Source organism: Labrus bergylta, chromosome 1 (assembly GCF_963930695.1).
Source record: "Labrus bergylta chromosome 1, fLabBer1.1, whole genome shotgun sequence".
NCBI lineage: Eukaryota > Metazoa > Chordata > Actinopteri > Labriformes > Labridae > Labrus > Labrus bergylta.
In genome coordinates, this window is record NC_089195.1 from 5779614 (window position 1) to 5803161 (window position 23548).

The 23548-nt window shown below is 39.5% G+C and overlaps 1 protein-coding gene, 1 long non-coding RNA gene and 2 other non-coding genes across 5 annotated transcripts; 2 read left to right on the top strand and 2 right to left on the bottom strand.

Annotated features, from left to right (window-relative positions):
- Positions 1-280: 280 nt before the first annotated feature.
- On the bottom strand, positions 281-11475 carry LOC114918072 (scavenger receptor cysteine-rich type 1 protein M130-like). Of its 2 annotated transcripts, none has more exons than XM_065949876.1 (10): positions 11139-11475; positions 9492-9818; positions 8855-9142; positions 8309-8596; positions 6873-7166; positions 5270-5596; positions 3737-4039; positions 3190-3510; positions 2791-3114; positions 281-2242 (listed from the first exon to the last, which is right to left on the bottom strand). In XM_065949876.1, exons 1-10 carry the CDS (start codon positions 11257-11259, stop codon positions 2214-2216), a joined length of 2622 nt encoding a protein of 873 aa, XP_065805948.1. In that variant the 5' UTR covers positions 11260-11475; the 3' UTR covers positions 281-2213. The 2 variants fall into 2 exon arrangements, with proteins under 2 accessions (XP_065805948.1, XP_065805981.1); XM_065949909.1 differs by having other exon boundaries at positions 2791-3111; positions 11139-11441.
- Positions 11476-12028: 553 nt separating this feature from the next.
- On the bottom strand, positions 12029-12101 carry trnak-uuu (transfer RNA lysine (anticodon UUU)). The gene has a single exon. It is a non-coding gene; the product is annotated as a tRNA-Lys (tRNA).
- Positions 12102-13364: 1263 nt separating this feature from the next.
- trnar-ucu (transfer RNA arginine (anticodon UCU)) lies at positions 13365-13456 on the top strand. The gene is given in 2 exon segments: positions 13365-13401; positions 13421-13456. It is a non-coding gene; the product is annotated as a tRNA-Arg (tRNA).
- A 330-nt stretch (positions 13457-13786) lies between these two features.
- On the top strand, positions 13787-16218 carry LOC136178174 (uncharacterized). Its single transcript, XR_010665640.1, has 2 exons — positions 13787-15145; positions 15743-16218. It is a non-coding gene; the product is annotated as an uncharacterized lncRNA (long non-coding RNA).
- The last annotated feature ends 7330 nt before the right edge of the window (positions 16219-23548 follow it).

Here is a 23548-nt window from a genome sequence, read left to right on the forward strand (position 1 = left end):
TGCAGACTTTTTCAAATGCAAGACCCGAAAAAAAAAAAAAAGTAGGTTAACAAATTGTTACCATGTCTGTAATTTGACCCAGTGGACAGGGACACGGCTCAACTCAACAGGGGCATCGACTCGTGTGTAAAAACAAACAAACAAATAGCTATTATTTGCGCTTCCTGTCTGCACTTATGTCAACTGAAAAGGGAAATCCATATGATTTAAGATAAATACGGCAGTTTCTAATTTCGTTTTTTTTATGATTGTATGAAAGAAAGAGACTGATTACAAAAAATGCAGTATGTGACTTTTTTAAATCTTCTACCACAACTACCACATAAAAACACTAATAATAATATTGGTGCTTCAATTAGGTTATACATTTATGTAAACATCACAGGCGAACAAAAAAGTACCGGTACTACACAAATTACAACTAGCACAAAAACCATCAAGTTAGATTGATTGCACAACATATTTAAGAACATTTGTTCCACATGAAAACAAACGAGAACAGTTCCATTTTGACTGACATATACACTACTGGTCAAAAGTCTTTGAACACCCTGATTTTTCTAGTTTTTCATTGAAAATTATGCAGTTTAATGTCTAATTTTACTCTGAAATGAAAGCATAGAACAAGTAAACAATTCAAATTAAAAAATAAATCATGGAATCGATTTATAAACCAAAATATGTTCTAAACTTTTGACTCATCAAAGTAGCCACCTTTTGGCAGGTATAACAGCTGGACACACTCGTGGCATTCTTTCAACAATGGAAATCAGATATTCTTCAGAAAGTTCTTTCCAAATCTGTTGCAGAAGTTCCCATAAATGTGTGGCACTTGTTGGTTGCTTTGCTTTCACTCTTCTGTCCAGTTCATCCCAAACCAGCTCGATGGGGTTTAAATCTGGAGACTGCTGGCCACTCCATGTTTTTAAGCTTACCATCTTGTTCTTTTTTCTTAGTTAGGTAGTTGTGGCATAGCTTGGAGTTATGTTTTGGGTCATTATCTTGCTTCAGGATGAAGACCTGACCAACTAGGCGCATTCCAGAGGGTACTGCATGGTGCTGCAGAATGCTTTGGTAGCCGTTTTGGTTCAGGGAGCCTCTCACTCTGTACAAGTTACCAACCCTGGAACCAGCAAAAAAGCCCCAGACCATTACACTTCCTCCTCCATGTTTGACTGATGATGTCACACACTGAGGAACCATCCTTTCGCCTACTCAACGGCGTTCAAAAATCCTGCATGATGAACCGAAGATTTCAAATTTTGAAATTCAGTTCATAACACCTTCCAGTCTTCAGTGGTCCATTGGCGGTGTTTCATGGCCCAAGCAAGCCACGTTTTCTTATTCTGACATCTCAGCAATGGCTTTCTTGCTGCAACTCGACCTGTCAAACCTGCAGCTTGAAGTCTTCTCTTCACAGTTGAAACTGAGGCTTGCTTACTACGACCATCATTGACTACTGTTGCACTGATAGCCGCCTATCAAGCAAGCTGTTGACTCTCAGAAACTTGTCTTCTGATTCTGTTGTGTCTTTGGGTCTGCCAGACCTCTTCCTGTCAGAGTTTCTCTCAGTTTCTGCATGCCTCTGGATGGTGAAGGAAACTGTACTCACTGACACACATGTCATTTAAGTGTCATGATGGTTTGTCTATCTTCCATTGTTAATTGCCTTTTTCTTGCAATTTTTATAGCAACACACAACTTTCTGAAGAACAATAATGTTCAAATAATGCTCACGAGGGTATAGTACCACAGTGTGTTCCAACACTCCTTTTATGCATACAGGGGGGGTTGTAAGTAATAAAGGGAAGTTGGGACACCTGTAGGAATTGGTAGCACCAACTTCCAAGGCTTGATCAACCTCCATTGTTAACCAATTTGTATAATTCTGAAATGTACATTAATTTTCAGTTTAGGGTAACCTTACTGTTTTTTTAAACCTCTGGCAGTTCACCACTTACCTTTGTTACCATTTCAAGCTATTCATTGTGCTTGAACTGCTTGAATTTCAATAAAAAACTGGAAAAATTGGGGTGTTCTAAAACTTTTGACCGGTAGAGTATATATATATATTTTTTTATCCCTGCACAAGTTAAAGATATAATTCTGTTAAAACAGTAACGTTATATAGATTGTTAGCATCTTGATGCCTTTTCCTCTCTGCAGGGTACATTCAGGTAGCACTCAGGTTTTTGCCGTCCACCTTCATATCCTCAGTTCTTGTCTGCTCCGCCCTGATGGCCTGAAGAGATTCAGCAAAAAAAAAAAAAAAAAGTTATTATAAAGTACCAGGACAAAGGCTTCAGCTATTTTAGCGCCCTAGGAACCCCAATCTGCCCGGACCGTATCATCACCTTGGAAAAAAGTAAAGAAATTGAGAGAATCATTTTGTCATATATTGCATGAAGTAGCCTAATATAACTCATATACACAAAAGACACCTGATTGGTTGATTCAATTCAATTTTCTAAGATTTGCTACAATCTTAGCAGATTGTAACTTCCTACAGGGACTGTAAGAGTAACACACACAGCAAGGCAGCAGAAACAGACACGTGTTTTCCGGCTCATTAATCAACAGAATCAATGATCAGAGTGAAATGTTCATTTAGTTATCAATCACCCTTTAACAAGAAGTTAGTCCTGACCTCGCTGGCTAATAGAAAGAAAACTGATAATGTAAATACACATCGACTTCACTTTTGAAAAACAAAGAGGCAACGTCTACTTCTTCTATGCAGTCTAGGGTTGGTGTAAAACAACTAAAACTTGGGAGTCTTTAATGTCTCACCTGTGCAGACCAGCTCAACAGCAGAGGACGAAAACCACGGCAGCACAGTCCCACAGCCCAGCAGCGCAGACTCAGATCCATCACAGTCGGAGAAGAAACGTGCCATCAATTCTTTTTTGGGAAGTTTGATGTCTTTGGTTGAAATTGCAGAGCCGCAGCCGAGCTGTCTGCACACCAAAGACGCATGTTTCATGTCCCACACTGTCGTCTCTGCGCTCAGGAGCAGAAGCGAGTTCAAGTATTTCACAAACAGTCTGCCGGCACAGAACTCGCTGTCATCCTCTCTGAGCACGCCATCAACCAACTTCACCTCCAGGAACTCTGCTAGAAAACACAGAGGTTAGTTCAGACAAATAACACAAGTTAAATAAATATGTTAACATTAACGGGATGATCTACCTTCCACCTTGACGGATAAGCTCTGACTCTCAGAAGAGAAGTTGTGACTGAAGACAAAGTTTACATAAACACAGCTGTAGGTCCCTGTGTGAGCCTCGTCTGCTGCTGGAAACATGAAGTGTGCCGTGTGATTGACAGCTGGTTGGGAGATGCTGATAGCTTGGTTGAAGCGGATGCTGAAGTAGCCTCCGGGGTATTGTGGCTTCACAGAGCAGGTGACGCTGAAGCCGTGGCCTTTGGAAAGCAAAATGTTCCGCGGCTGATAGTCTGACAATTCACGCATCGTATAGAAGAGAGAAATGTTCGGTTGAAGGAGGATTCCTGCAGGAAAAAAAAAAGATGCAGAAACATTAGAGATGTGAGCAGAGCTGATTAAAATGTTTGTATAATGCAGAAGGGCAAAAGATTGAAGAGTTTAAAAGTGCGTTCCAAACGTGTTATGAAGCAGCGCCTGTTTTTTAAGAGTTGTAAACCCACTAACATTTGTAACAACAGAAGTCTTGTTAATGCTATATTTCAGTTTCATCATCAGCTGAGTGTTTCTCACCTGAACAGACGACTTGGACAGCGGAAGAGGACGGCCACTTCTTCACCGTCCCACAGTCCGTCAGAGCACGTTCAGAGCCGTCGCAGTCAGAATAAAAGCGCCACGCGTGCTGAAGTCCAGCGGATCGCTCCACTCTGCGGGTGGAGACAGCGGAGCCGCAGTCGAGCTGCCTGCACACCACAGCCGCCTCCTTCAGACTCCAGGAGTGACGATGGCTCACGGGCCTCCACTCGCCCTCGTCCTCCAGCTCCAGTCTACCAGCACACTCCGTCTCCTCATTCACCAGCCGGACGTTGTTCAGCTCTGTGAATCAATCATCAGTCACAATAATATCTCACATAATTATCTTGTGGGAACATTAAGAACTTTTTTTACAAACAGATGTTAACAAGTTTTGACAGAACATTTAAATATATGCCTTCTTTAAAATAAATCATTTATCTTGTTTTTTCAATTCCTTATTTCACAATGACGACTTGCCAAAAGCCGGTTGATTTACAGCGTAGTTAATAAATAAAATAATACATTAGCAGAAAACACAGTTTTCGAAACCGCATACTACTATCTAAATCAGTATGCAGTATATTGTATATATAGTGTATACTGCATACTGAGTTCAACAGTAGTATGTAGTATGACTGCCAGTCGTGGGTTATTTTGCAGTAAGCTCGGCACGGTTAAACTGGTTTCCGGTCCAGGAATGCTGAAATAAACAACAGCCCATCTGGAGGTAATTAACATAATTAAAATAAAACAATCTCTCATATCTTCTGTCATTTATACACAATGCCCTGGGTTGAAATATGATTGGCATGCTATTAAAGTTGTAGTATACTTTTCAGACATTCAGGTTTAACTTTTACTCAGCTGTGAATAATATGTAATAATAGAGCGAGCCAAGGACCCTGTAACTGCAGCTGCTGGTCCAGCTGTGGCACTGTACAGTCTACAAAGCAGGAAAATCTGAGGTGGTAAGACTAAATATATGAACATGTCATATTTGTTATTGGTTCATAATGTGGCAAGATATTCAGTCACCGCCACCGACAAGTTCAAACAGCTGCACTCTGGCATTTTGATCTCTGACCTGGCACTTTGCATTGTGGGAAACAGTACGCGAGATAGACTGGTCTGATGCATACTGTACATTTTTCCAGAATCAGTATGACATCCTGGTATTTTTGGCATACTGCGGATCTCGCAGTTGTTCGCATACTGCATTCTGCATACTGCATTTTGGCCAAATCAGTATGTACTAGTAGTATAGTATGTGGTTTTGAAAACAGCCATACAGTTATCCCGTAATATTTGTTTTCTCTTTATATCAAAGTTTGAATTCACATTAATTCCCATACTCTCTTTACACGTACTAATCTTTGTATCCATTAATTAAGTCCTAGATAAACTCCTCCTGTCTTTTCCAAATACTTTACAGATTTATTTTCTTTTTTATTTATTTATACTACCCTCCACTGCCTCCATGGAAACGAACTGGACACTAATATGCTGCACTGATAAAATGGAGGTTTTTACCTTCCACTTGAACGGAGATAAACTTCGGCTGTGAGAAAATGTCTGAACTGAAATTTAAGTTGTAATCGCACTGGTAGGTTCCCTGGTGTGCATCCTCAGCAACAGGAAAGATGAAGACGGCTTTCTTGTCGTGAGGTGACTGGATCCACTCGTTGGGGTGATCAGTGCCAATGTGAGATTTCAGGCGGATGGAAAGGACGCTGTAAGGTGAATCCACGGTGCAAGAGATGGCAAAGCGATGGCCCTTGAAAACCTTTGGCGGATATGTAGACACAAATTCTGATCCTTGCACATTGTGAATGTTGATGTATGGTGCTGGTGGAAGTTCTAAAAAAGAAGAAAAACAAGACAACTTAGATTATTTGCAAATAATGCACAAAGACTGTGTTCTTACCTGATGAAAACAATATTTGACATAGCATCAGATTTGTATTTGATTTTTCTTCTTCAACAGCTCAGATGTTCTCCACATTCACAGAGCCACACAGAGGTCCCATGATGGGCGCTGACATTTGGAGACCGAGTCTGTACAGTCATTGTCTGGGACAGGCAGGTTTTTTTCTAACTGATCGTGAGGTTTCATTGGCTTTTGACTCACGACGAAACATTCTTCCGGGAACGATGGGCATACTTAAATATCTGTGCTGCAATGTTTACAGTCCAATGAGCAACTTGAGAACTATTTAATGTGCTCCGATCGAAAGCAAAGCAAAATTCAGCCCTCAAGTTACGGCTGTACAATAACTGGTCATTTTCCTGGTTCAGTGCATCCCCCATAGAATTGCCGATTTCTCTGTTCGTGCAAAGATTCATTTGAACTATTTCTAGTCATTTTCACAGAGGCTTCACTCTTTGCTTATTTCAGCGTTATGAGGGCCAAGAAAATGTGATTTACTTTCATTTAATGGTTCTTAAGTTTGCTGAAATAACATCATGATGCAGATTTCTAAAAAAATTAAAATGCATGCTTTGTCAGGTCTGCCCTCAAGAGGAGAAGAAAAGAAAGCATTTGTTTGTTGACTGGAGGCTGGAATCGATCATTTCTGACCTAAAGGAAACCTAAACGCTGATTGCTTTCATGACACAGCGTCAAGCAGAGCTGTGGCTCAAGTTAAAACTTTTGATCTAGCACGGATTGTTAGCTGCACTTGCTTTATAGAGAGAAATAAATCATCGTCTGATTACTGACATTCTGACTTTCCATACAGACGGCTTTCCTGCATACACCTAATATGTGACATGTGATTGGTCAATACTATTTGGATTACAGTGCTATGAAAGGAAACAAGAACTCTTTCCACACTAAAATCCAGGGCCCCTGAGTGCAAACTATAAATTTTTTGTAAAATCTTTTAATAGGATAATATTGTCTATAAACCAGCTTCCTTCTTGCAACAAGTCATAAAGAGCATTTCATCCCAATAAAAACAATAACAACCTCTAATCCAATGTCCTGCTTAACATTTGTAAATTTGCCTATTGTTGCAAGGGCACAATATCAAATAATCCACGTATTAACTATTAGTTGTTTACATTTTTGTCTTATTTTATTCCTTCTGTTTTAGCAAAATACAGAGTAATAAAAAAGAACCTTGATTATTACCTGTGCAGGTCAAGGAGACTTCATCACATTCCTGCAGCATCTCCTCCGTGGCGCTGATCGGCGTGGAGGGACAATCCCTCAGATGCTTCTCTGTTCCTGCACAGTTGAACACAGGACTTCTGGTGAAGTTAATACTCCTGTCGTTCTCAGGGAAACCACACTTCAGGTCTCTACAGGTAACGAGTGCCGCCTCCAAGCTGAAGAAAGAATAACATACTGGATGCCACGACTGACCGGACCTCACTTGTAGTTTTCCTGAGCATCTGTTGGGTCCTTTCACGAGCGTCGTATCCTCTGTGGAGGAAGGGGGAAGTCAAGTGGAAGACGTCTTCACTGTTAACAGAGCAGTTCTAAATCAGCTCATCATCATCAGTTAAACACAGTCGTCTTTAACTGTAACCTGGATTACAAAAAACAAATCCTTTAACCTTGTAAACATAAGGTTTTGAAATTAAAAGCAGATCACACCCATTAGTTTAAACAGTAATTAAATGAATTGGAAACCAAACTTAAACTCACCACTGGTCTAATAGAAAAGCAGAAATCAATAATATACTAATGAGTGCAGGTACAAACAATAAATGACAAGAGAAAGCTAACAAGGTTAGTGTGAGATTGATCATATTTCCATCGATTAGAAGATACGCAACTCGCTTTTTAATCTAAAGAATGACTGCAGCAGTCACAGCTGATTGACTAGTCTTTATAACCAATGCACCGCTAGAGCGGAGGTTTTATGATGTGGAGGCAGGAAACATTGTCACTGATCCAGAACTCTATCCATCCTATGATCTGCCTAACAACAATGTACAAGTTATGCTAAGGTGCTTTATTCGTAGAGATTCACATGCCGCCGATGAAGCAGCTGGAGCGTGTCTTGCCTAAGGGCACGTTGGACATGTTGCTGCAGGAGCTGGGGATCGAACGAACGACGACTCTACCAGCTGAGCCACAGCCGCCCCATGTAAAGTATAATCTACTTCACGGTCCGTTTTACTAAAAATCAGACAATCGTTTACTAAGTGAACATCAGGCTTTTCAGAAGATTTCAGAAGATTTAAAGATAGCGATGGAAACCAATTACTGATGAGGAAACTGTGAGGTAAAATAATACATCATGTACGTAGTAGGCTCATTATCTCATAGACTTATATAATCAGACTTGTTTTTAAAACCAGAGGAACTTCCCCCTGGTGGCCATTAAAAAAGTACTAGTTTTATCGGCTTTGGCTTGACTTTGGAAACCAAAAGGCTGAGCATACTTCATTCAGTCTGGGGTAAAATAATAGGGTATATAGAGTTGGAGTTATAATCACGTTACCTTCATTTGCCATATTGCTCTGAGTTCTGTTATAGTAACAAAGTAAATAATGATCTATCATAGAGTATGGACAAAAGGATAGACAAATAGACACAGAGATACATTTAACCATTACCTTCACAAGTCACAGCCAGGACTAAGTTTGAACTAGTCCCCCTCCATGACTTACAAAATGAGGAACTCGTCTCACAGTCAGTCAGCCACACAGGTCGAAGCTCTGGAAGATAGTTCCTTGAGACTGAGATGAAACCTCCACATCCCATCTTCCCACAAACCTTGGCAAAGTGTTCTGGTTTCAAGGAATTCCAGCCATCCTCCAGAGGCCTCCACTCTGCAGCCTGCTTTCCCTCCAGTGTGCCTTGACAGAGAGTCTCTCCTCCCACTAGCCTCAGATCGGTCTCTTCTGCTCAGAGACAAGAGTGTTAACACGTACTTCTTCATGGAAGCTTTCACAAAGTTTCACAATGTCAGCTGACAAATTTGGATTAAAGAAGTAAAATACACACATTATATGTCATCAAAGTTCAGCTGTCAGGGCTTTGCTATCAATATCAAGAGTTTGTAGGTAGCCTACACATGCAACCCTTTGTGTAGATACCTCTGTTATACGTTTGCATTAATGCTGTAAAAGGGGATAAAATGATGATAAGTGCATACATACTAGAGCATGTTATTCCAGCGGCTTGTCTGCATTCCTCTTTCATGAAACTGACACAGTCCTCCAGACGGGACTCGTTGCCTTTACACTGGAACTGTTTGAATAAGGAGGGATTTATTTTTGGTGACCTCCGACGAAAGTTCTGTGGAGGACCACAGCCAAGCTCCCTGCAGAACATCTTTTGAGTCTCAGAGTCGAAGCTGTCCTCACACACTGAATCCCAACCCTGGTCAGACTTCACCTCTGCACCTCCTGAGCAGATTTCTGAATCCCCGACAAGCCTCAAAGACTCTGAAAACAAAGAGAAGAATAAGATGCAGCGGCATGCAGAGATGTAACAGGGGCTTAAAACTCCTGCCTTGAACTGGCAATGTAAAAAGGGGCTAACATTATAGCACAAAGGCATAGTGAGGGCAGAGAGCTTTGTTACAGCGCTGTTGCAGACTCACAATGTTAAAAGGCTTAATACAAATGTTTTCAGTACCCTTACAGGTCTCTGAAAGGTATTACAAATAAACTGTGATAAGATTTTGGGAAGAACTTTGTCTAAAAAAAGAATGTAAATTAAAAGGTAATGATACATTTAAAATGTTTGACATAACTGACATACCAAATGATTTTAAACACGTGTTTGTTTTACCTGAGCAGATCACCTGCAGACTGTAGGTAGAGTTTACTCTCCTCTGCATACCTCGTGTTCTGTGATTTCTGCACTCCTTCAGGGTGGACTCAGAGCCCTTGCACACGAAGTCAACCTCCCATGCTGGTAGATTTGTCACGTTGGTGCTTTGTGTTATTGAAACTGTAGAGCCACAACCCATCTGCTTGCATGCGACTTCTGCATACCAGAAACTGTGCTGTCTGCCTGTGTTCCTGATGTTCAGAGCTCTCCACTCTCCTTGACACTTCATCTCCAGCCTGCCAGAGCACTTGCCGGCACCGTCCACCAGCCTGGCGTCCTTATGCGCTGAACAAAGAAGTAAAGGACAGTTTACTCATATATAGTCTTCAGAAGCTATGCAATTTGAAGTGCTTTACAAGGGCAAAGAAATACATGGGGAAAAAAACATTTCAAAACATTAAGGCTGCATTTTTCAATCTGAGATTTTAAGAATAAATTTCTGATATTATGGGAATAAAGTTATATCACACAAATAAAAGTGTAAGAGACTAAAAAGTTGTACTATTTCGAGAAAAACAATGTTGTACGAGAAGAAAAGTGTATAATTGCAAGAATAAAGTCTTAATATTGAAAGAAGTCAGAATTACTCAAATTTAATTATTTCAAGAAAAAAGTTGTAAAAGAATGAAGAGGTTATCTCTCTAGAATAAAGTCATATTTAACGAAAATAAAGATGTATACGAATAAAGTCATAATATAGTTCTCAAATCAATTGAAAAAGAGGGAGGGTTCTAACAGTTCCTATTGTTTCCAGGACACTGTAATATTGGTGTCCCAGTCCATTACATAAGGTCCACATACACACACAGTCTGACATGCACAAACAAAAAAAACGCCTCTGTTACTACCTCAGAAGAAATACCAAAACATGTTAAAGTTTGTGTTTGGAATGCTTTACATGCACTCATACATTCATGCATACCAGTCTGCCTATATTTTTTCATTTATTTGAGGCTGATTTTTTATTTACTTACCTCGTTTAGAAGTAAATGTTGAGTTACATGTTTGCTTGAAATTGTATCTCTAAATATTTTTCAGTTGTGTTTAAAAGGAAGTGAGCCAGTGTTTTTGTTTTCAAAGTTTACATTTCGGGAATCCACTCAAGTCCGTTTGGCTGCTATAATCATCAGTCAGTATACACAGAGGTCCTCTCTGGTGCTCTGTTTTTTGGACAGGAAAAATGCAGAGACAAAAGGCACTTTGCTAGTTTAGGATGAGTACTTAAAAAATCAATAGGCCAGGAACCTCAACTTCCTGTATTTACTTTCTCTTTAACAAGAAAAACTTTGTTTTAGGTCTTACACAGTGATAAAAGGACTCCGTACTTAACAAAGACTGCACAGTCATGAACTAGGTTATGTTTGGATCCCTGTCAGAGTAATGATTTACTTCATGTGCATATACAAAATCATCATGTCAGTATAGGCTAATCTTTCGGGAATATAATCTTAATTCAATCATGTAGCATAGCAATTTCAGTTTATCAAAAAAGGATATGAAGATTGAAAAGCCTTTTTTTATTTTTATTAAAAGACTTCACTATAAAAAAAACAAAAAAAAAACACCTCTGCCAAGTAAACTATGTCACCAGTAAAATGTACTCACCAGCAGACTGACGTGACTGTTTGTCTTCTGCTTGTAGAGTGGACGTCTCAGTCATCAAGGCAACACACCAAACTACAACTAAAGACCATCTGACAAACAAAGTGTGCTGGATATAAAACATTTTTAAATCTGCTGTAATATCATGTAGCCTACACCAAGAACTGTACCAACATCTATAGTTTTGTTAGTGTGCTTGGCTTTGACTAGAGAGCAACAGAGCTGCAAACTGCACTCCTACAAGCACAGGCTTGTTTGCTCAAGCGTAGGATACATAGTTTTTCTGTAGTTTATTGCTTGTTCCCGCAACAACGTGACCAGGGGGCCAACGATGACCTTTTCTCCAACAAAGAAACAAAGAGAGCACATAGTGTGCCCCCTTTAGCTGTGCATGTGCACAAGGCCATTAACATTAAGTAGATAAAGTGGATTTACAGGTAGGGGAAAATTACCACACCAAAGCACAGATATGTTTTCTCTGGTTCTTAGATTTAGGCCTATAGGACGATACCTAAATAAAAGTAACTTTTTTGATGATTGGAATTATTTCTCCCAACTTCCTCAAAATAGACTACTGACAAATAAGTAGCATCGTGAAAGTCATGTTTGATTTTAATCACGGTTTCTCTAAATATCCATAAGGAGACAAGAGCTCGAGTTCGAGACCCGTGTGGAAAATTATAACCTTTAGGCTACGATCTTCTGTTCAATAGGCCTACTTTTACTTATCAAATTACCGTCTGATTCAGCCTTTAACACGAAGAAAACAAACGCTGAACGAGACGCCAAAGAAGTGTTCACAGAGTAAATTATCTGACGACGTGGGATGAAAAGAGACGTTTTGTTACCACTGGGCTCCAATGTTGAGCTTGTCTGGATCACAAAAAGACTGACGCCCGAACAGGGACTTGAACCCTGGACCCTCAGATTAAAAGTCTGATGCTCTACCGACTGAGCTATCCGGGCTCTTCTGAGAGCGAAAATGGAAAAATGATTTGAACACACGTACATTTATGGCGTAACCCTAACCCTAACCCTAACCCTAACCCATTAGCTGATTACGGGGACGTCCAAATAAACCACACGCAACATGTATATTAAAAAATATGTTAACTGTGCGATTCACTCAGGGAGTCTTATAATGGCGACGGTCAGGCAGTCAATTACGATAATAATCCCAGAAACAAATTTGGCCTTTGGTCATAAAAACGAAATCTCCACAACGACTTCCGGTTTGTTTGTTTTTCCAGGATAAAATATATCTGCTCCAACAGATCCATCAGCAACAGTCTGCAAAAAATAAGACCAGGCATCAAAAACTCCTATATCAAGTTACTCAAACAAAAAACAGTAAAAAAAAAAACAAAAAAACATCGCATATCAACGAGACCTTCTTTAGCCTACTAACTATTCTTACGCAGGCACATTTTAAACTAATTCACTGTTTAATTAAATGATGTAGGCCTATTGTGTGTCAATCTGTGTCTAAGCTATGCTATGTCTACTTACTGTGTCACTCTAAAATCATAGCAGAGACCTTTTAGATATAAAGCCAGTTTAATGTTACAGCCGAAGTGGAGTATATTTGTTTTTACTTAATCTCTACACTAAACAGATGGAGTGATGGATGAATTAGGACGATAGGGGGCGCCACATGATCGTTCAACATTAAGTCTTTGTTCTGTCGGCGCTGGTTCGAATCCATCTTGAATATGTCTCTTTGGTGTCTCTTCAATGTATTATCTCCCTGCAGTTTTCCTTTGCAGAGAAAGAAAAAATCAAGGCCAACAAGTAAAGATGACTTTTAATAGTTGACGCGTTCACACATTTGTGCTTTTATTTTGAAGGCATACACAGCCAAAGAGGAAGTCGTCACGGGTTTGCGTTTACTGCTTGACACAGTGAGTGTTATCAAAAGAATACGCTTCAGTTTTCAGCTTCTATCCTGGAGCTTCAGTCATCAAAAGGCAAGTAAAAGAGACCGACACACACCGCTAAACATTTAAAAAAATAAGCAACCACAACCATCCATATAATATTTAAATAAGTGGCTCGAACGGAAAGGAGGTGTTCGGTTGCCAACTTCTTTGACGGCTTAGTGAACAATTGTGACGCCGTGATATAAAGTCGTGGTTTAAATATCAAAACTCTTATCATAACTCTAGCCAGTAGCTGATTGACTTCATATAACAAGGTTAAATATGCTAAGCGCTAGCAAGTGCAACAGGTGGCTCCGTGGCGCAATGGATAGCGCATTGGACTTCTAGTCAGACACTTGAGGAGTGATTCAAAGGTTGTGGGTTCGAGTCCCACCGGAGTCGCATTTTTCGTCCAATCTGTAATGTACCTTTACGAGATTTTCTCACGGTTAACGTAACGGCTTCGAAACCTTTTATTAAAATAACACACACAGATAATTAATAATTAATTAATAATAAGTTTCATTATTATGCTCTACTAATACAGCATAAAAATCATGCTTTGATATTTCAAATCCCCCCCCCCCCTTAATACTTGTACACTGCTCCCAATATTTAGCTGGTGGAAGTTGTCTGGCTTTGTGTTTTATCCGAGTTTTGGTGTTGTAGGCTGTAAAGTGTTGGTGTGCTGTTCCTTTATCACTCTGTAATCGTCCTTGTGCATACGTTGAAATGTCATTGTGCAGGCCCCACTGTATACATTTACATTTACCAGGGTCTGGCATCAGGCAGCCTCTGTAAGTGCTCATACTATAGGGCTCAACAGTGTGGTTCAAGCAAGCACGAATTAAGTATATCATAAGTTAACTATCCAAGGTAGACTTACCATGAGCTACCTGAGTGTGAAACGATGGTGTATGCTCATGTAGAACACACAAGTTGGTATGATAGCAACCTCTTTTTAAAGGCTTTATATGATTTTTCACACTTAAATATAATATAAATCAAGTATATCCTCTGAAAATAACTCTGTGAGTCATGACTGTCTACAATGGGTGTAACACCAGAGTCCCACTGTCTGTGATGTTTTCAGAGTTATATTTTCAGTTTGTTGGCCGGCTGGCTCCTCCCCTCGTGTATAAAAGTTGTTTAATTGAGGGACTAGAGAAAAGAAGAATAACATACTGTACTCACTGCTTAACTGTGTTTCTAGATCACGCTCATTTCAGGTAAATTTACATGCAGTGTGAAGATACGAGCATAATAAAGATCACTATCATTAGCATGCTAACACAGCAATGCAGCACAAGTTGTTTTGGTTTCATTCTGGTGCTCAAGGGCGACATCTGCTGGATCAAAAAATCACATATAAAGCTTTTAAGAAGAAACATGGAAAAGAACTACACTCCTCACAACCATAGTGTCACAGCAACATCTCTGATTATAATAATACCCTTGTTATGATGCAGTGAATGTAATTGATATATTTCACTACACAAACTACAATATAGTAAAACACCTGTATTAACATTAAACGCTGTAACAACTATAAAAGTCACATTAAAACAACGTTTAATTAACGTTAATGTGTCAACGTTAATATCGTTGAATCAACATTGAAATCTGATGTTGTATCAACGTCACTTTTGCCCCCTTCATTAATATTGAAACAACGTTGAAATCATAACTAAAAATCAACGTTTCAATGGCTTTTCAACCACAGAAAATTACTTAACACATCAAAAATACATATCCTGCTTTATCTACAGCAAGGATAATTGTCATCAAATATCATCCAAGTCCCATTTTATTAAAACACTGGTATTGAGGCCTACCCATAGACTGTAAATATTACTGGACGAACCCTGACCCGTCTGTGACAGAAAATGAGTCCAATCGACGGCCGCATCCATATTGGATTTGCAGTCTCAACCTAACTTCGGATCAACCTAGCAACAGCAGTAAGGCGGGACCGGCGGGACTTAGCTCCGCCCATTCAGCTCACCGTTAGCAGTCCACTTGACAGCATAGCTAACAGCTAGGCTGCTATCATCAACTATTCCTGCTCATCCTGAGAAAACTCTACAAACAGTAAGTTAACATTTAACTTTTCTACAACACAGTTAAAACGAATTATATTCAACACAAATATTTAATTAAAGTCTTAAAACTACACTTTTTTAAATATACAATTATGTTTATGAGTTATTTGTTAGAGAAGTTAGACTTTGTCAGTGTTAGCAGAGAAATACATTAACAAAGTTTTATCTATAAACTGTAAATAAATATGAGACTTCCAGAAGAAATCAATATTACAAAGCATACAGTTCATGTTACTGTTCTGACAACGAGGAATGTCTGTGTCTTATATCTACTGATGCGATGAGGTGAACATGACAATTGAAAAATAATTATTTAGTATTTATTATAAGACATTTGTTTTCTATTGAACCCCGTGAAGTCATGGAGTCTGTGGACAGTATCAGCTTCACACCAAAAACTTTAAGTATTAGAAAAAATAGTGTTTAAGACTGGCATCTATTATGATGAGTTGCAGCTACCTTGTTCAATATTATTCCTGCAGATGTGGCTCATAACAAAAAAACACCCTGAGCTGTCACATGTAGTTAACTGTACATTTTGTCTTGTCTGAGGCATTAATTGAACACCTTTGTATTTCTCCTATAGACACAGTGTGGATTATGGGTGACTGGTCCGTCGAGGTGCCCAGAGAGCTGCAGAGACAGAGGAAGAAACCTGAGCTTCAACAACATCTGTATTTGTTGGTTCTTCTGGGGTGGACTTCGGTTGCTTCTCTTCAACAGCTTGCTGTGAGGGAGGTCTCCCCCGGATGGCCTGAGTGATGTCACCCACAGACTGAGAGCTGAGACGGGTTTTAAGCCTTTTGACAAACCGTTACACCGCGCCCACCTGTCAAGCTGGTCAGCTACACACCTTATTGTGAATAATTCTTATCCTTCATCAAATCAAAACTGATGAGTCATCAAAACATTCACCCCCCCGTACAGTGTGTGTCCATCGAGACATGAGCTAATCACACCTATTTGTTTGTTTTGTACCAAGCTGTAAACATGTTCATCTCTGCTGTAAAAACAGACTTTTTTAATGTTGTTTTTCAGATTAAATAAATATTTCTATATAAATGCACTCCTTTATGTCTACTTATGAGTATACATTTCAGATTAATGCTCAACTCAATAGCTTAGGGAAGGAAGTCTACTTTTACACAACTTCTTATTCTTTTGATAAATACTAATGTAGTTCATTTCTGAAAGTGGGATGGAACAGAGTCATTGCAAAAATTTGCCCTTAAACACAGCCCCATTCTTAAATCAAGATACGTGGAGAGTAAATAAGATCAATAACTTGTGAATAAAAACACAGTTAAAAATGATTTAGAAATGTAGTCTTCCCAGATCAATATCACATAATATCAACTTCTCCCATCTAAACTGGACAAAGGGTTTTAAAATGGGAAGAAAATAGTTTGATTGCAAGTTGTTTGGAGGAGATCTAGTTTTATTTGAACAGCATGAATACAGTCTTCCAAGGTGCAAACCCTCCCCCTCCTCCTGAAGCTTGTGGAGCTCCTTCATGTACTGCTGTCTTATCTGCTGGCCATCTTCTCTCACCAGAACTTCAACTGTTGAAAAGTCATTCAGAAGAAGCTTGAGCATGTGACATGGATCCAGGAGAACATGGACTTTTAGTGAGGGGTCTTCAGGATGGCAAAGAAAGAGAGAAAAAATCAGTTATTCATTAAATCATTTTTTTTGTTCTCATCTATTTTTCTGTATTCATCTGTGTGTAAGAGCACATTTATAAATTCAACAGTGTACTACCCAGACAACAAAGGTCCAGTATTCAGGTAATCAACATCTATTCAAAGTTAAGAAGATAAACATTATTGTAATCATGCTGTTTTCAGCTCTCTCACTCACACAATGATATTCCACATCAAATTGTCTCAGATTTTGTGAGGAAAAATTAAGCAGTTTATTGTGGATAGTACTTCATCTTAACATGAAACAAATATAACCTGAATTATTTCAATCATTAACAGGTCCCAACTCTCTGTGCTTTAGTACAGAACATACAGTAACTCATTTATTATTAACATGAGCTCAGTACATGGCTGTATTCTTCAAACTATTTCTTATACTTTATATCTATGTGCTTTATATCTTATTTTCATTCCATATGTTATTTATATTTTATATTTCTACAGCTATATTCTGTGTATGAGTTCAGTGAAAATTAATATGGTTATTAATATAGTTCTTAATGGTTACAGATGCTCTTACAAAGTGAAGTTTTTTTTATTTGTTAATAGTTTGCTCAAACCTTAAGACACTACATCAACCATGTAACGTTAATGTCATCCTCTATAACCTACACAGCAGATTAGGTTCAGTTCAGTTTATGTTACTGACGGATAATTACTACACAAAGTTTGTTTTTTAATGTCCACATTTACGTATCGTGGAGTATAACATTCATCATAACGTCAGATAACCACCGAGGTGAACCTTTAGCTTCTAACATCACACAAACTCACTATTTTCAACAACAACATCTTAACAACAAACATTTCTAAACCATTGACCGTAAATAATGTAAATAATGTAAATAATGTAAATAATGTAAATAATGAGCTACACAGTTAGCCGACTGGTTTACAAGCTAACGCTAAACAAGCTAGGTCCGTAAATATAAACACGAGTAAGCAGTAAATATAACACTACTTTATCACTTACCGAAGAAAACTGAAGCATCAACTTGTTGGATGGTCTGTTAACCGCACAGCAAGCCATGTATGTTGTCAGATATGTGTTAAACAAACTCTCCAAACGAAGTAAGAAAGAGGAGAAATCAGACAGATCAAGCTGTTAGCCTCCTGACCTGCTGACCTGACAGACAGATGCAGCGCGCAGAGCTGTCAATCAAATCTGACACAACCAAATATGGGCATAGTCGTTTTCCTTAATAGAATAAAATCCGATGAGTTATAAAAAAATTCACCCCCCCCCCACAGTGTGAGGATAAGGGGCCGTCAACTTCTCAGATACATCTCGTTTTTTGAACCAGGCTGTAAACATGTTGATTCCTGTGGTAAAAACGGGCTTTTTTGGCTGTGGGCTTATGGCACTTCCGGCGCTTCTGCAGCCAGCCTCAAGCGGAACCTCGAGGAACTGCAGTTTTTTGTACTTCCGCATAGGCTTCATTTTTCGAGACCGGAGGTTGCCCCTTGGGCCTACCTAATAAATGACGACGTACAACTTTACATCAATTCATCAAAACAAGTTTATTCAGTTGATTTATAAAACATTCATATTAATAACATTGATAACACTAATAACAATAAAATTAACAACATTAATTACATTTATAAAACATTACTATAAAACTGTAGTAAAGATCACCATTTGTTCACTATTTTGTTTCCTCTCACTTCCTCTCTTTTCCTACTGCACCTCCTTTAGTACACTTCCTGGGGTGCGTTCGAATTGTCCCTCCTATCTCCTTTCACTATCCACTTTACCTTAACCCTGCGAAAACGTCATGAGGTTAAGGAAGGATGTTAGGAGAATTCATAAAGGACTTAGGGAAAGGTGATCTCGTTGCTCTGACAATCCGACCACATTTCCACTAGGCGACGTCATTAAATGTGACGGGCCGGCGGAGGTTAATGACGTGGGTCTGCCGTGTTGAAACTACAATGTTCCGAAAATGGACTACAAAAAACGCATCTAAAAAACTTTCCCCTGTGGCTTCTTACCGGTGAAATAATCCTAATTACCACAAGGTTGGGATTGAAATAAAAGAAATATAGACTACCAGGCTACAAGTAACAAAAGTGAAACCATCCCCTTCCTGTCCAATCAGAAATCAACATCAACATAAATATGACTGTATGAAATCAATTGTCACATTAATGCAAGATATAACCTACACATAATGTTTTAAGAATACAAATGTAAAACTGCACAAAGCATTCTTAAGTGAATGAAATACGTTGACTAAAACATGATCTGATAAAAATGTCTCTTATCTTTTTATCCTTTACATGATCTGTGTCACTTTACGATCATCGTTCATTTCCGTGAACGGTCGGATGCACGACTCGCTTTAAATGTTGCGGCCGCAAGGAATTGTGAGGCGTCATATCTCATCTCCTTTGGTAAAGGATGGTCCAGTGTATCCTATGCTAAAGGAGGTTATAAAGGAAGCATTGACCCACCTTCCCTTAACTTTTAGAGAATTCGAACGGCTCTTATCATGGCCTCCACTTAAATGCTTCTGGGGTTAAGGTAAAGTGGATAGTGAAAGGAGATAGGAGGGACAATTCGAACGCACCCCTGGGCCGTATCCGAATTGCCAAGTACATACTCAATCTTTCAGTAGGCAGTATGCAGTACGTACTATCCGTGCTGCATACTGTTAGTACCTACTATTCAGTATGCACACAGTAGGCAGATATTTGTGCCTACTTCTTCTGATTCATTCAGTATGGAAATTACGTCATTTACGTTTCTCGAACCGGCCGCATCCACCAGTTGTTTTTTTTTGTTTTTTTGTTTAGCTTTACTCAAGAAGAGTAATGCGCATATACAGTCAGGTAAACAAAAAACAATATCACAAAGTAAATCAAGTAAAAGATTAAATAACATACAGTACATAAAGAAAAATACAAATGAAAGACAGTAATATAAAGAATATAAAATAAACCAATAAAGACACATTTAAATAGTTAAATCATTATTTGAATAGAGGGGGAAAGGTTTTATAATAATGCAGATATTTGTTATATTGTCTGTTGTTAATTTAAAGAAGTGATTTCAGTCGGGACTTTAAATTAAGATTAAAAATTGATTAAATTAATCCACGCTCATTTGTTTTGATTTGGAAGCGCACGTGACGTGACGATTTACGTTTAATTTCGCACAGCATTGTGGGTGGTAAAAGACAATTAATTTCCTGAAAGCACGCATCCGATCCATACTGCATGAAACCCGGAAGTTAGTATCCATACTTTAATGTTCAGTATACTGCGCGGACTCAAAAAATGCATACTGAATGACCACGAAAGTTCAGTATACTGAAACTCCATACTGAATAGTACGTACTGCATACTGAACAGTGACAATTCGGAAAGGGCCATGGTTTCTCACGCTCTCCTCTCCCCCTTGATTGGATTGCACTCTGTCACTAATTAATTAGATTGAATTCACCTGCCCACTCCTTATTTAAGACTGCACTCCCTTGCACTCGTGTTTCTTAAGTTGTGTTTTTACCCTGGAGGGGATTTGATCATTGGGCAGAACAAGTCCATTGACTCCAGTTGGTGGGGCAGAAGCTGGGGAACAGCAGACTGTATAGGGTGGGGAAGAAAGAGGAAAGAAGGGGGAAGGAGGAAAATGAGAGAAAAAAGAGCAAGAAAGAAGAATTCTTAATGGCCCTTCTGCAAGTCAAAAGTTACTCCAAGTCATTATTTTTCATAAAATTTCAGAAATTACTCAAAATGATGAATATTTCTAGTTTTCATATGGGGGATAATAGGGGAAGATTGGATCCGAAGGACGAGGGTTCGAACCCTGCCTGGACCAAAACAAACGAAAAAGTAATTTTAAATAAGAAAACAATTATCCATATTTATGTTGAATTAAATCAATACTTGATTTTGTTTAGCATTCACAATGTGTAAGAAAGTGATATTGTGTTTGTTTGTTCATTCGCTCTCAGAAGTTAAGTGGTATTGACATAAGTCATCTAATTGTTTCAGATATAAGACTTTACTTACTAAAAAATAGCAAATATTGTTGTAATCGTAATATTTTTATATTACTGTGTCAAATTACTAAGAAATAAGTCAAATTAAAGAATTGGAGCAGAAGCACACATTTATTGAAATATTTCAATTAAAAAACATTAAAGTAAAAGGCACATTTCACATTAAAATGTAGCAGGTATCAAGTATATCCTCTGAAAATAACTAAATAACCTGATAAAAAATAATGTAAGTCAGCTTCAGATTTCTCCCTCTGGAAGCTACTCTCTACTTACCCTTTGTGAAGATGACAAATTCTCACCAGTATCACCAATTGTGGATCAATCCACCACTGAAATAAGTACAGCTAGCAGCTCTTTTAGGACATTTCCTTTAGAATAATGACACATTTGGTGTTTTAGACATGGAGCCTCAAACAGACTAAGGCCGTGTTCACACTGGACTTCTTTTATCAGAAAAAAATGCTGCTTTCAGCGCTTTTTGAGCGCTTATGCGCGAGTGTTCTGTAACCTTAACGGGTTCTAGCCTACGGTGCAACCGCGCCGGAGCACAACGCATCAATTTAGCACAGAAAAGAACTAACGGGACGGGAAGTCAGATACCGATACAACATTAAAACATCCGAATAAAACACTCCGTTTTGACGGTTCAGAAAAACAACCGTTTGTGTGTTTGTTTATAAGGTTTTTATTGAGTTTTATACCACGAACAAAGTATTATCTTGTGCTGTCGCGAGTGAATCTGTAAAATTACGGCGGAAACTCCTTTGTCTTCATACTCCAGCTGTCCGGCTGTGCTCTCCGTGCTGCAGACTGAGAACGCAGCCGGTGGGTGTTGACGGATGAGGGTGCACGGAGCCGTAACAGACCGGAGCGGACACGCAATGCACACATATCTGGTGGAAGTTTGCAGTTTTTGGGCACAGGTAACTAGGGACGTAGGTTACTACTCGTCCTGATTGGTCAGCTGTCAGAAAGGCGCTTGACTTCACCCAGCGCTTTTCTGAAAAGTTGAAATAATTCAACTGCAAAAAGCGTCGGGCGCAGTGCTTTTTGAAAATGCATCATACTTTTTAATTTTTCCATAGGCTTGTATATAAAAAAAAGCGCTGGCAGTTGAAAAAAGAAGTCAAGTGTGAACACGGCCTAATGCTGTAGATTTTACTTCTCTGAACTTGAGATTTGAGGCCTGCAGCAGACTCTGTGAGTCATGACTGTCTACAATGAGTGTGACACTCCAGTCCCACTGTGGGCGATGTTTTCCTTGCAGTATCTACAGCTAGGGTCCGAAATTAACTTTCTGACTCACCGGCCAAACATATTTTTTTACCAGCACTTCAGCACTAGAAGTAAACAGGTGCGTGTTGTGACTGGCGCTCCGGTGTGTGTGTGCGTGCGTGCGTGCGTGCTTTTGCGCTGCAGTGTATGTTGGTGTGTCTCAGCGTGTCCCGCGATGCTCACAGACAGTCATGACAGCAGAGAGAGGAGCAGGGAAAAGTAGCTGCAGCTACAGCAAACGCAATAAATACTTACAGCATAGTTTCTATGACTTTTTGATAAAACATTTATCCGCACTGTGGCGGATAGCCCTCTGAAAAGTACTCGCCAAACGGAAAATCTACCCGCATTTGGCGCTTCGCGGGTGTTAATTTCGGACCCTGTCTACAGCGTATTTACATGGACGGGACGGCCGGCCGACTCATCCCCTTACATATAAAGGTTCTTTAATTCAGGGAATAGAGAAAGAAGAAAAAACTTGCTGTACTGCTTATTTGAATTCCACGTAACTGTTTTTAGATCAAAAAGTTGCATATTCTTCAATTAAACAATTTTTCATCTTTAAATTACTAAGGACAGACTAAAATGTGAAGAGACAGACTTCTCGGCCCTTTTCCTCATGTCTTCCAGCCACTGCTCCAGTGGCATCCCTGCAGAAGTGGGGCAATAAATGTAACCGTGAAATTGCCTGTGGTCTTTGTTGCAGGGCTGATGACATTTGCTGCATTTATTATGGTCCACCTGTCGATTGTAGGGCCTCTGGGAAGGGGGTGGAGAGGGAAGAGGGCCAGCAGGGGTGATAGGCCTGGGAGAGGGGACAGCAAACATTACCAACAAGGGGCTTTGGGCAGGGGTAGGGTTTACAAGGGCAGGAGCAGCTGTAGGCAGAGGTGCAGGCAGGGGAAATAACTGCCTCTGAATGGGCACCTTTGGCCGGACAGTAGCTGGAGCAGCACTGTGTGGCGCAGCATTTTTTCTTTTAAACAGCGCCTATCCTGCTGTACATTGGGGCAATTTATAGTTGTGCTGTTGTTCCAAGAACCTCTCAACCATGTCGCATGCGCTGTTCCACCTTGTGGCAGCATCAGTTATAAGCTTGTGATTGTTGATATTTTTCCGACTCTGCCCAGAAGCCTGGAGAGCGTGGCCACTTTAAGTGCATGGGCAAAACATTTGACATGAGGGAACTTCCCAACTTGAGTTGCAACGATCATGTTAGCCGCGTTGTCTGTCACCAGTACTATGTCTTTGTCTGACAGCTGCCATTCATCAACAACATGAGATAGTAGCTCTGCCAGATGAGCGCCCGTGTGAGATTCATACACGGCTCTTGTTTGCAACACGAGACAAAATCTGCCAGTCCTCACTTATGTAATGTGCCCTAACTGTTAAATAGGACTCCGTCAC